This window comes from Rhipicephalus sanguineus, chromosome 5, assembly GCF_013339695.2.
Source record: "Rhipicephalus sanguineus isolate Rsan-2018 chromosome 5, BIME_Rsan_1.4, whole genome shotgun sequence".
NCBI classification, from domain to species: Eukaryota; Metazoa; Arthropoda; class Arachnida; order Ixodida; family Ixodidae; genus Rhipicephalus; species Rhipicephalus sanguineus.
In genome coordinates, this window is record NC_051180.1 from 54,390,416 (window position 1) to 54,403,006 (window position 12,591).

Consider the following 12,591-nt stretch of genomic DNA (forward strand, 5'->3'; position numbering starts at 1 on the left):
CCTTCCCTGCCCTCTTCACTTGACACATACGCATGAACACATCATGCGCATGCATGGTCACGTGCGCATGATGTGCCCGAGCCAGCCCGAGCCATATTTTTCTAGAGGGTGTTGCCCGAGCACGCGAGCGGCGTTGCACGGCCGCTACCTTTTTTTTTTTTTATGTAGCGGCCGTGGGCGTTTTGTCGGTGTTCTCTGTGGTGTACTGCCTGTTTCTGCGGGACGGGCATGAAAGTTGAGACATTTTTACGGGCACGAGAGTGGCGGTATCATCAGCCAATGCCGCATTAACGTTTACTTGGACGCGGTAGAATAAATGAGCATAAAGAGTTCTCGAACGCGCCAGAACATTACTTTCGTTTCCAGGGCTGGCGTCTGCTCGAAGCGCTAGCCACGGGGACACGAACGCATGGGAAAGGGAGGCACATTAGCCCCGCATCTCGCTGCAATTCGTGAAAAAAAAAATGAAAAGACGCACACATTCCCTTTGTGTGTCTCATTATTGCTCTCAAGTTTTATTCATCTATTCAAGCAACAAATTACACAAACTACACGTGTCAAATAATTATCTCAGTGTCACGTGCTACCGTTGGCGACGGCAGAGCACAGTCGTTTACGTAGAGGAGCGACGTCACAGCATTACCATCTACGTAGGGCCAATTTCTCATGTACGTCATCCCCTCATTCTCTAACGCGCGCGCCCGCGAGAGGAAGGGCAAGCAGCGTTCACCTTGAAATTTGACCCATTTCTGCGGCGCGTAGCGTTGCAAATTTTGGCAGACGTTATCGTGAACGCCCATTGAATGCATTGCGCTCGTTAGCTCAAAATTGTCAAACCTGGTGAGGGGCCCTTTAAAGGCCAACTCCAGCGATTTTTTTACCATACCAAAGTAATGGTCCTTCTATGTTCCTGAGACGCTCCTGTCATAGGCCCGATTGTAGAAATACCCAGGAAAAATAATTGAAAATAATTCGGAAATTACAGAGTGCCTGCAGCCGCCATTACAGCTTCATTTTGTGCCTGCACTAGTGGTAGCTGCCAAACATTTCAGGTTTTTTTTTTCAATGTAAAATTGTGCACAGATGTCTGGAAGTAGACTTTTTTACACTGCCTTAAATTTTGTTTCCGTTGATCTTTGCTGTTAACTTTCTCTAGATCTATGCCCACCAAAGGCACCAACAAGGTTTCTTAAGCTGCAGGACCTTTAAGGAGCATTGAATTATTTGTTATACGAATTCCCTTGAGCTATTACAGAAAGTAAATTATTCACTTACACAGGGAATATGGGTGAACTTGCACGTTGCACTTTGCTAGAGGCCATTTGTGGTCTTGCATCTCAGTTGCTTCATCACTGTCACTTGAGAAGGAACTTCAAACTCATTCTTGTGTAAAGCAGTATAACTTCCGCCATTTATTTACACTGGTAGAGAACCATTCTTCCTCTTTTATTGCGATAGCAATTATATGGACACTCTCGGCTGATTTTTGCCGTCGCCGTCATGCACCGTATATGTATGTCTATAAATATATATCAAAGCCACAAAGAAAAATAATTCAGAAAAACTTTCCGATGCGCGGAATCGAACGCGCGACCTCCCGCTTTCCAGCGCGCGGCGTTAGATGGTTAGGCCACGAAGAGCCCCGTCTTTCAGCCAGCTAACGGCGAGCTATTTATATACACCACTTACATCAGTATGCTTCCTGAGTTACTACGTAGATGGCGCGATGTCCGCGCGTGGCGTGCTTTGAAGATCGTGGCCCCGTTCCTGCGAACGTGCTCGCCTTCGTGTGCTTATCTCGAGGAAAGAAGGGGGCGGCTGGCGGGAGAGCGGGGGGTTGTATGTCTTGTGCTTTCCCCGAGATGTCTGCGCTGAAGTGACAGAGTGTATGAAGGTCGCTTCGACGCTGCAGCTGCCGCATTTGCGAAAGGGGCGCGCTGTTCAAACTGAAATGAGTAACAACTAGGACAGTTAGTTCGTGCTCCGCCTGTGTGTACCTGTTCGTTCGTTTCGTGCGTCCTGCTTTATGTTTGAGCAGTGCGCTTCCAGTGTCGAGCTGTGATGCATGATAGTTCGCGCTCGTCCTGTGTGCGTTCTTTTCGTGCGTCCATTTGGCTCGAGCGACGCGCTGGCAATTTGGAGCTTCTTTCCGTTCTTCACGTTACATTCCAATTTATTGCTATCGCATTCATTGCTTCGCCATTGCGGCGAAACTGTAACTTTTTTTCCTGACCTGCTTCTTCGTTGTCACCGTTTCCAATTGGATCACACAGATCACAGGGAACATCTCGCTGGGCATTTTCTTATAAGCCACAACAGTACAACTGAAATGAAGACCCAAGCAAAACGTGCGTTATACAACGACCAATTGCAGACGGCACTTGCCTTGTGGTTGTTCGTTCTTCCTCGTTTCGGTAAATTTATTTATTTATTTATTTATTTATTCATTTATTTATTTATCAATACCTTACAGGGTCCTTGTGGGGCATTGTGCAAGGGGGGCAGTATAGCAAAGGCATAATAGAGATAAATATGTAATAACACCTTAAGAAGGTAAAACATTGATCAGTGCAGAAGATGCGACTGAACTCGCAAACTTAAAATATACAAAAAAAGCAAGGTATAGTATTATACAAAAGATAATATGAAAGTGAAAACAACTGACGAAAGAGTGTTTCCCGCAAATAAATGTACGAAAAGAAAGTAAAAACAAAACAGCTAAAAAAAAGCACATCGGTAACTCTACTATAGGCACGGATGAATGTGAATATGCCATACATCATATTGAATCTTTTCACACACTCATCAGGTCCCCAGCCTGGAGCTTCCCATTGGCCATGAGGACAGCTGGTCTCCCGACGAAGTGAGGGCAGCCACAGCAGGAATGCTGCTACAGCTGCTGTTAGTGTGTCTACAGCATCAATCCACGGAACAGCCAGGCTGGGGCTTGGCACAGCTCCTGCTTCTGGGTGGTGCCGAGCGCACTGCCTCTCTGCAGGAGCCCGGAGTAGGAGGTCAAGCACGCACCTGCCTGCACGCCCTACTGGCACTGCTGGAACGGCCACCGCCACACCGCAGTGGCAACGGCAACAACGGGAGCGGTGCACTGCTCGCGCTTGGCTACCAACTGCTGTGGGCGCTGTGCGTCAGGCCCACGTGCGGCGGAGACACGGCTCTGCGTTTCCTGCGCTCGTCGAGGGACTTCTTCACCCGGCACTTGGAGCTGCTGCCGTCGTGGCCACCGCCGCTGGCCCAGGCCTGGTTTGTGCGGCTGCTGGCGCTCGAGCTGCGCCTGGCGGCCAAGCACGGGCCTCGGTCGCACGGACAGGCCTTGGTGCAGTTGCTGTTGCTGGACCGGCGGCTGCTGCGCATGCTGGATGGCACCAAGCAACCTTCGCATACTCCTGCTGTCAAGAGGCATGCCCATTTTTCATTGCTTATTACAGCAGAACTGTTAAGCTTTTGGTTTGTTCGCTTGGATTGTACAGAAAACTATCATCATCAGAGGGCATGTGCTTTCTTCGTCCTCTTCTTCGTCTTCTTCGCTGCGCGAACACGTGTGCCCTTGTAGCCTTGTATAGTTAACAAGGTGTGGCAAAGGGAAGTGAGTGTGTGGAGGCGGGAAAGGAGGAGGGGCAGAGTAAAGCATAGCATAACCTTGTATAATATAGCGAGGAGGTGGGGAAGGAGGAGTAGTAGGAGGAGGAGGATGGGAGAGGGTGAAGCATAACAAAGCCATGTATACTACAGTATAGCAAGGGGGTGAGAAAAGAAAGTGAGGGTGAGGAGCAGGGGAAGGCCACCAGCTCTGCTGTTTCTTCAGTCATCATACCACTAGTGCGTAGCTGTCCCAGCTTTTTTATAAGCCTCTCTGCTGCAACGTTCGTGATCCAGTAGATTGGCAGTGTGTGCAGCGAGAACTTTAATGCAGCCTACACTCTCAAGGTTGAACAACGAATAAGCCTTTTTATGGTACAGTGAAAGCTCGTTAATTCACACCTCATTAATTCGAAATTTTGGATAATTCGAAATGGTCGCCGCAGTCCGGTCCGCAGTGCATAGGAGACCATGTGTAAAACGATTCGTTAATTCGAACAGAAATTGCCGCCTCTACGGATAATTCGAAGCGCGCGCCGCGAGCGTCATCATCGTCAAACACTAGTGGAAGCTTTTACGGCCGAACGATAGGTGGCACGACCGGTTTTTTCGAGCTTCAAGTGGCCTCCGAGCAAAGGGCGAGCAAAGTATGGCCTCCGAAATCCAGGGAGCAATTTTTTTTTTCCGTAGCTCTCCCGCTATCTCAGCGCCTGGCGCCACTTGTATACGCGGGACCCGCGGGACGCTGAGGAGTCGGCGGAGTAGTCCTAGCAGTCCTAGGCCGCACCCGGCAGCGTCACTTTGTTCCTCGAGCACGTTGTTCGTTCACGCCGTCAAGCCGTCTTATTCCGCATCGAAGTTGCAAGATGCCGCGGGGAAACTACTGTGCGAAGACTGTCAAGGAGAAGGTGGAGATTTTGCGAGTGGTTGACCAAGGGAACTCGAGCAAATACGAAATTTCGAGGAAGCACGGCATACCTCCGAGCACGTTGTCAACCTACATACGCAACAGGACGGCCATTGAAAACGCCTATGAAGCCGAGGATTTTGGCGCCAGTCGAAAAAGGCTAAGGACAGCGAAGTTCCCGGAACTGGAGTCAGCTTTGATTATCTGGGTTAAAGAAATGAGAGCCCAGAGTATCGCATTGAGCGGCCCTATCATCATGGCCAAGGCAGCCGATTTCGCCCTGCGCTTGGACATTGAAGACTTTGTCGCCTCCGAGGGATGGTTTCATCGTTTCAGGGAGCGGCACAATCTCGTATTCCGCACGTTATCCGGCGAGGCAAAGGAAGTGGACGCTGAAACATGCGCTACTTGGAGAAGCGACTCCCTGCAGCAGTACTTGGAGAGCTACTCACCACAGGATGTGTTTAACGCTGACAAGACAGCGTTATTTTTCAAGTTGCAGCCAGACAAGACGATCACCTACAAGGGAGACAGCTGTGCCGGTGGCAAGCGCAGCAAAGAGCGTGTCACTGTTCTGGTCGCCGCAAATATGACCGGTACGGAAAAGGTCCCCCTTTTTGTGATTGGCAAAGCACTCAAGCCACGGTGCTTCAAAAACATTCGGTCACTGCCGACGGAGTACGGCGCAAACAAGAAAGCCTGGATGACAGGTGACCTATTCAGGAAGTGGCTACTGAAATTCGACAGGCGAATGGAACTGGGCGGCAGACGCGTTCTTCTTGTCGTCGACAACTGTTCGGCGCACAAAGTCGACGTTGAGCTGAGAGCAACAAAGTTAGTGTTCCTTCCAGCAAATACGACTGCGGCCCTACAGCCAATGGACCAGGGTGCGATAAGGAACATCAAGTGCTTTTATAGGCGTCACATGCTGGAGAGAATGATTTTGTGCGCGGGCCACAGGAAGGACTTCGGCATTACGCTGCTCACTGCCATGCACATGTTGGTGCGCGCATGGGAACAGGTGACCGCGACCACAATCGCAAACTGTTTCCGCCACGGTGGATTTGCAGCTGGAAGTGCGCAGGATAGTTGTGACGTCGACGTGGACGGGGCTGAGGAGCTCATGCCAGTGGCATTGCGCGACACTCTTTGGGGCGTACGTTTTGCCGATTATGTTGAAGTTGACACCGGTGCATCGGTGTGTGGTGCCCTGACTGATGAGGACATTATCGCTCAAGTAGCCAGTGCGCAGCCTGTTGCTGAAGAGCCAGAAGGTGAGGAAGACGAAGATGACGAAGCGCCTGTGCGCCCGTCAGCTTCTGCGGTGATGGAGGCACTTAATGTGGCGCGTCTCTTCTTCAGCTTTGAAGAGGGTGAAGAGGATTCCCTGCGTCGCATCTGCGCGCTGGAACAGAGAGCCGCAGCTGTGGCATTCAGAGAAAAGAAGCAGATGGTCATCACCGACTTTTTTGGCCAATAAATATTTTTCGTGCCCCCACCCCCGAAATCCACCCATTTTTGCTCACTTTCATTATTTCGAATTTTGTTTAATTCGAAATTGCTCAGCGTTCCCGTGGAATTCGAATTAACGAGCTTTTGGAGCAGGGGAAGGCCACCAGCTCTGCTGTTTCTTCATTCATCATACCACTAGTGCGTAGCTGTCCCAGCTTTTTTATAAGCCTCTCTGCTGCAACGTTCGTGATCCAGTAGATTGGCAGTGCGTGCAGCGAGAACTTTAATGCAGCCTACACTCTCAAGGTTGAACAACGAATAAGCCTTTTTATGGTATTGTCAAAGAAAGGCAGACATGAAAGGAAAATGTATTTACAGTATGCAGGAGAACCTTATTGATATGTTCAAATTTCTTATGATTTCCCAGTGCCACCTTTCACTACCAGGAACACAAGAAATGATTTAGTACAGTTATGCTTATTTTTCACGTGTTAATGTGTTCCCGGAAAACACGATTGCTCGTGTAATACCACTTTCCGGCCACTACAGCTCAAGCGTAACAGAGAAGTCTTAATGCGCACATCATAGAAAGCAGTGGCCATCTATCGCAGGAGCTTTTCCGCAGTACTAGCCCACCCATGTCGTGAGAAAACTCCTTGTGCTCTCCTTCCACACTAGCGCATCACTCTGCTGGCCGTTGTAAATCGCATTCATAGTGGCACCGCCAACCCGATCACGATAAGTGCATTTTGGCAGCACGTGTGAAGTGGTGCAGTTGGAGGGATAGTGCACGCTAATAATTGTTGATCAGTGCTTCCTTCCGCCTCTTTCAGTGAGAACAATTTTAGTGTGCGTTGCTTGCAGAAATGAAAGCAGGCCATAGGTGTTGCTTATGGGGAACATGAGCCTTGGGATTCTGAAAATTGCGGGGGGGGGGGGGGGTGGTATTAATCAATTTCTTGAAACCACTGGTTTCAATATCTGCAATGCCAAATCTATGCTGCATCATATAGCTTTTTCAGAAATCCACTATATACCAGCGAGAAGAGGATGTGATTGTCACAAGGTTTATTTTATTAGCACTAATGGCGACACTTCATCATAGAATCGCGCAAACACAGCGGTGTTCACAGAGGTGCCTCTTGCATTTCCCACCACTGAGCGTCACCATCTTGATGTTGTTGGAAAGCTGAAAGTTTTGTTTCCCGTTTCCGTGTTCCTTGCCTCCACTGACCGCATGGAAAAAGTGCATATATATATATATATTAAAAAAAGTCGGGCACAATAACTTGTGCTATTACAATGCCAGCAGAATTTTCGCCAGCCGAGACGTGAATGCCGAAAAGGTGAAGTACAAGCATCTGTTTTTACTGCAAGTAAGAGGATGCAGTTACTGTAAGGTTGAGATGAGCCGGCAATGATTACATCGTGTCATGCCGAACAAGTTCTCAATGCATTGTTTAACTCCATACCATATAGTAAAAATGCAAGCACCCCCCTCCCCCCCACTTTTTTTTTTTTTTTTCATGCAAGTCGAAATTGCCTTCAAAGTGGAGAGGCAGTGCAATCCTGTAACTGCACCAAAATTCAAGATGACGGCAACAAAGCTTTCCTGCCAGAAAAAAAACCAAGTACACGTGGACTTTCTCGGAAGTCTTCTGGCACTCGTTCGTGGCACAGCGCATTGCTACATTTACTTGCATAATGATTACACTTTTTCTTTTTTGAAAATTGATGCAAATTTAGGGGTGAGCTCATTGCGCAGGGTAAATTTTCTGAAAAAAATTTTTACATTATGTACAGTAAAAGCTCATTAATTCAAACTCTGTTATTTTGAAATCATGCTTAATTCAAAAGATTTCTGTGGACCCGTATTTTTCAATGTGAATTTGAGTGGATAAATTGAAGCAGCCGTCAGCACCAACCCGGTTAATTCAAAAACTTTGGGTTTCAATTCCCGATCTCGATTTCGCCACAAATCCGCGGAATCGACTGCCCTTAGGAGCCTCAAGGCAATGCAATGTAGCGATAATTACGAGTGACAGGTGAAGCACCCCAGCCTCGCTGCTGCCAGTGAAAAAAAGAAAGTCACAGTTTCACCGCAAGGGCGAAGCAATGAATGCGATAGCAACACATTGTAATATTATACGAAGTGAGACTGGCAGCTAACTCTTCTGGATCCGATCTCGCGTAAGTCTACAAAACGCTGGGATATGAGAATATGGCCGCTCTAGGGAGAGATGCTCTTTCCGCACAGTCTCTTCGCGTTGAGAGCGCAGCACATAGAAGGGTATACGAGCCGCCCGCGCATGGCTGCCGAATAGCGCGCGCGACTGCGCCCTTAGAATCAAAGTTCAGTGTTGCTGCTCGAGCGACAACACCCCACCTTGTAGTGTGCACGTATCTCCCAGGAGTACGGCCACTAGTGTGGGTTCGGACTTAGCGAGCCACAGGGCCGCGTCTGCCGTCGCCTCGCGTGAACTAGCACGCCGCTGCACACGTACGTTCGAGCGCAAACAAGGCGCCGAGCGTAGCGCGGCAAGTACACAGTACTGCTCTCGAAATCCGCAACACTTTATTGCCTGCGGCAACACCACAAAACGCAGTACAACGCCCGCTCCCAAAGGCGGCGGGAGAAGCAAAACAGGCTTAACCACGCCACGGGCGAAAGTACAACACAAAGGGTGCCGTGAGCACGTCTCCGCGGGCAAAAGGGCTCACGGTGACACGCTGCTGAGGGAAACGGACCCTCGCGACCATGCTGCGTACTCTTACGATCTGCGACCACAGGGCCCGATCGCTCGAGTAAGGGCAAACTCCGCTCACGTTGGCTTCGATAGGTACGGTTTCGGCGTAGTATGACCACGCACGAATGCACCGCGCTGCTCTTCAGCCTAGCGTTCGGAAAAGGACAACGTAAGGTAAGCGCTCGCCGCTGGCGCAAGGCACCGTTGGCGAACTCCGTCCGAGCGAGCCCAAACAAAGGAGCCGACGGACGGGAAAGAAAATGCGTGCTTACCCTACGAGGTCCAGAGAGGGTCTGACCCGCCGCGCAAAACGTCTCGCGGGACTCGAATGCGGCGCCACCGTCGCGAACCGGCGCCGGGGTGAGGAGGGTTAACGTCACCCCCACTCGCCCAGCGCCGTAGGACGACGGAGGAGAGGAGCGACATGATCGGACATGAGGATGGCAGAAATAGGCGAAAAGCCCGCGCAATGACGACGGGCAAGCCTCAATCCCCACAACCTCCCCTTCCATCTTTTCATGCTCGTTCAAGACAAGCGAGGCATTACCTCTCTGCTTCGACAGCAGGCCTCCTGAGCGGGGTGGTGTTATCGCATGCGCCCTCGAGCGGCAAAGATGGGCTGCCTCATTTGATCTCTGCTTCAGCCGTGTTTGCCACCCCAGCTCGCGCGCTTTTACCCGCGGTAGAACATACGATGCGTGGGGGGATGTCATCAATCTGGTCTTTATATGGGACATGAGGCGACAGCAAAAACCCATCGAGAGTATCAATATAATTGCTATATCACAGTAAAAGTGGTGTCGTGGTCAGCTGAAATGTGCGCTTGTGGAAAAGAAGACTTGTTTCAATGCAACACAGTGGTGACACGCGGCCAGTAGATCGCATGCTTCTTGCAAAGTCAGCACGTCGTGATTTACCCATTCTTTCTGGGAAAAGAAAGGAATAACAAAGGACTGTCTAACGGAATTCGCGATGTATGTGAACCTCCGATTGCCGGTTGCTCCGGCAATTTTCGCACTTGCACTGCTGGCAGAGTTCTCGTCTGCAACGTCTGCTTCGAAGACTCAGCTTGAAAACTTCAATGATCATGTTTTCCAGCCAGAACACATCGCAAATTTCGTCGCACTAGCCATTATTAAATTCTTTGTTTTACCAGAGAGAATTGGCGAATGGTCATATCATGAGGTGCTGACACTGCGAGGAGCAGGTGACATGCTGTCCGCGTGTCACCGCTGTGGTGCAGTGAAGCACGTAGTCTTATCCGCAGGTGCGCGTTTCAGCTGACCACGAGACCGTTGTTTTCTTTCTCTCTCTTTCGCTCTCTTTTCCTTTTCCTTTTTTTTTTTTTTTGCAGTAGCAGCAGCGAGGCCTGCCGTTTCCCCGGGTTTGCGGCTAAATTGGGACTAGGTACTGCTGAAAAACATGATCCTTGGAGCCGCAAACTAACAGGCGCAGCCAAACGACCACCTCTGATTAATTTCAGTAATTCAAAGTTCCTTGCATCCCACTTTTTGTATGTTTCGTTAATTCGAAGATTTTTCAGTCCCAGTGACTTTCAATTAACGCTGGGACGAGGTTTTTCTATATAGGTGCTACTACATGATTTGCACACAACCTTTTTATTTTTCTGTCATTCTACGACTGTCCTCTCACTTTTATTCAGAGTCCAAGTCCTCACTGCGCTCGCCACAAGATTAGTTGCCAAAGCTGGCACTGGGGTCATCGTCGCAGTCCTACTTTACACTAGAAAAAAGCCGTGCAGCATTCACTCGTGCACATCGGTCATAAGGCTGACACAGAAGAATAGACAAACATCAGTGTGTTCTATAATATGTTGACCCTCGAAAAACGGCGAGATGTGGTGTGGCAAAGTGGCTTGGCATTAAAATGCAGTATCAACTTGACTTGAAACACAGGGGCTGGTTGTCGGTAGTAACACTGGGACAATGAGGAGGAAGGACTTGTTAACGTTTTGTGAATTCGGGCATTTCAGACGTGGTACATCTTTGGATCTGCTGGATGCGTCACAAGTGGAGACGCTGCTGTCGTCACTGGAGCAGCGGGACTCTTTGGGCGGTCCCCGCAAAGTGGATGTTGCGGCACTTCACCAGCGGCTGCTTCAGGACAGCCATGCCCTGCTGGCCATCAGCAGCAAGGAGAGAGTCCAGCAAGAGGTCATTGCATGCGTACTGTCTCAAGCTTACGTGTGTAAACTACCTTAAAGGGGCCCTGCAACGCTTTTTCAGCATGGTCGGGAAACACTGCCAATTGGCAGTTGAGGCTCCTGAGAACATGTGAGCCAAACATTATAGCGCAGCATGCTGCCTGAATTCTCAACGTCAGCTAGAAATTGCTCGCTCTTCTCTTGACAAATGATGCCATAAACCCAAGGTCCATGGCCATTGGCTGATTTGAGCATTGTGAGCTGCATAGTTACCGTGGCTGCTGCGGGAAGCCACCACATGCCTGCGTGCGCACTCACGATCACACAGCAAGTAAGCCGCATGTAAAAAAAAGGTGCTCAAGGTCATGATGCGTGCTGACGAACGGGCGTAGCTTCTTGCCTCCTTGTCATCCCCATCCTGCGTAGCTTTCAACGTGCTCGCTGCTAGGAAAGGAGAGAAAAAGTGATTAAAGCGTGCGGCAAATCCCTGTGACTGCTCATACTTGACGGATTATAAACATTTTTGTGGCTGTCAATTCTTGAGGCGATGAACTCCTTTAACACTTTCGTGACCGCGCCTATTCCCATCGATATGTTATCGATGACTTCAAGTTCAAGTTTTCGCACTCTCTGGGCGGTTCTGGACAGCTAACGCAATGCAAAGGGTAAAATAACATGTATTTTATCAGTTTTGTTTGTGAGTTTCTTTTTTCCACCGTGGGGAGATTTTTAAAGCTCGTTCGCAGTCGGGTAGGTGAGCGCTCGTTGTTTCAGACTTCGCGTCGACGTTGCTCGCGGGTGCTTCACAGAAACGGCGAATTTCGGCGGATTCCGATTAATCTGAGTGGGAATCAATGGATGATGGTAGCAGCACAGACACGGAAGACGACTTTGATTCGCCAGGCTTTAGTACGGACGGCGAAAGTGCGTCAAACCTCCCCGCAACATCAGCAGCTATCCGCCGGTAAGTTTCGTCTTCTCCTCCGGTCGTTTTATCGCTGTCGCGCCTCGATGTAAGCGTATCCATTGCATACTAAAAATAACAGCTCTTATCTGCAAGGTACTATTAACTTCATTCGGGTGGGAGAATTTGGCGCCGGCTGCAGAAAGAGCGCAGTTCTCTCCGCGAAGATGGCACGGAGTGTACTTTGACCCAACGCTACGGTGTGCTGCACGGCGGCGTCTTTGTGTTGTTTTTCACCGCAGAAGTCGTCAGAGAGATATGCAACCACACAGAAATGTATACGTGGATGCATACTTTCGAAAAGCCAACGTACAGTGAGAGGGACGGATCCATGGAGGGGGTTTACTGAAGAGAAGATGAGCAAGTTCGTCGCACTCCATGTGCACATGGTAATCGTTAAAGTCCCGCGCTTGCATTGGTGTTGGTGTCGACAACACATATTTTCAGGCCTTCGTCCACCATCAGTGATGCCACGGAAAAGGTTCAAGGCTTCCTGAGTGTCTCTGATCTGAAGAAGACGACTGTCGCATCCCACGAGAAGCTTCACCACGTCTCTTTTCTGTTGCAACACATGAATGATTCTTCTACGCTATTTTTTAACCCCGTCGTAACCATTCAGTGGATGAGAAAATGGTGAAATCTGAAGGTCGGTATGGTCTTCAGCAGTATATGTGAGGGAGAAAAAGGTCAAATGAGGGTACATTTATGGTTTTTTGCAGATTTGGAACCAGGCTACCCTGTTCATTTCAACGAATACACA

General features: G+C 49.5%; 1 protein-coding gene across 1 annotated transcript in view; it reads left to right on the plus strand.

The window, feature by feature from the left end:
• Window positions 1-12,591, plus strand: part of LOC119393639 (nuclear pore complex protein Nup205) — a 31,023-nt gene that overhangs the window by 3,901 nt on the left and 14,531 nt on the right. Inside the window, exons 2-3 of the mRNA XM_037660747.2 lie at window positions 2,810-3,417; window positions 10,697-10,877. Coding sequence (XP_037516675.1) covers window positions 2,810-3,417; window positions 10,697-10,877 — 789 coding nt within the window. The remainder of the gene's footprint in view (window positions 1-2,809; window positions 3,418-10,696; window positions 10,878-12,591) is intronic.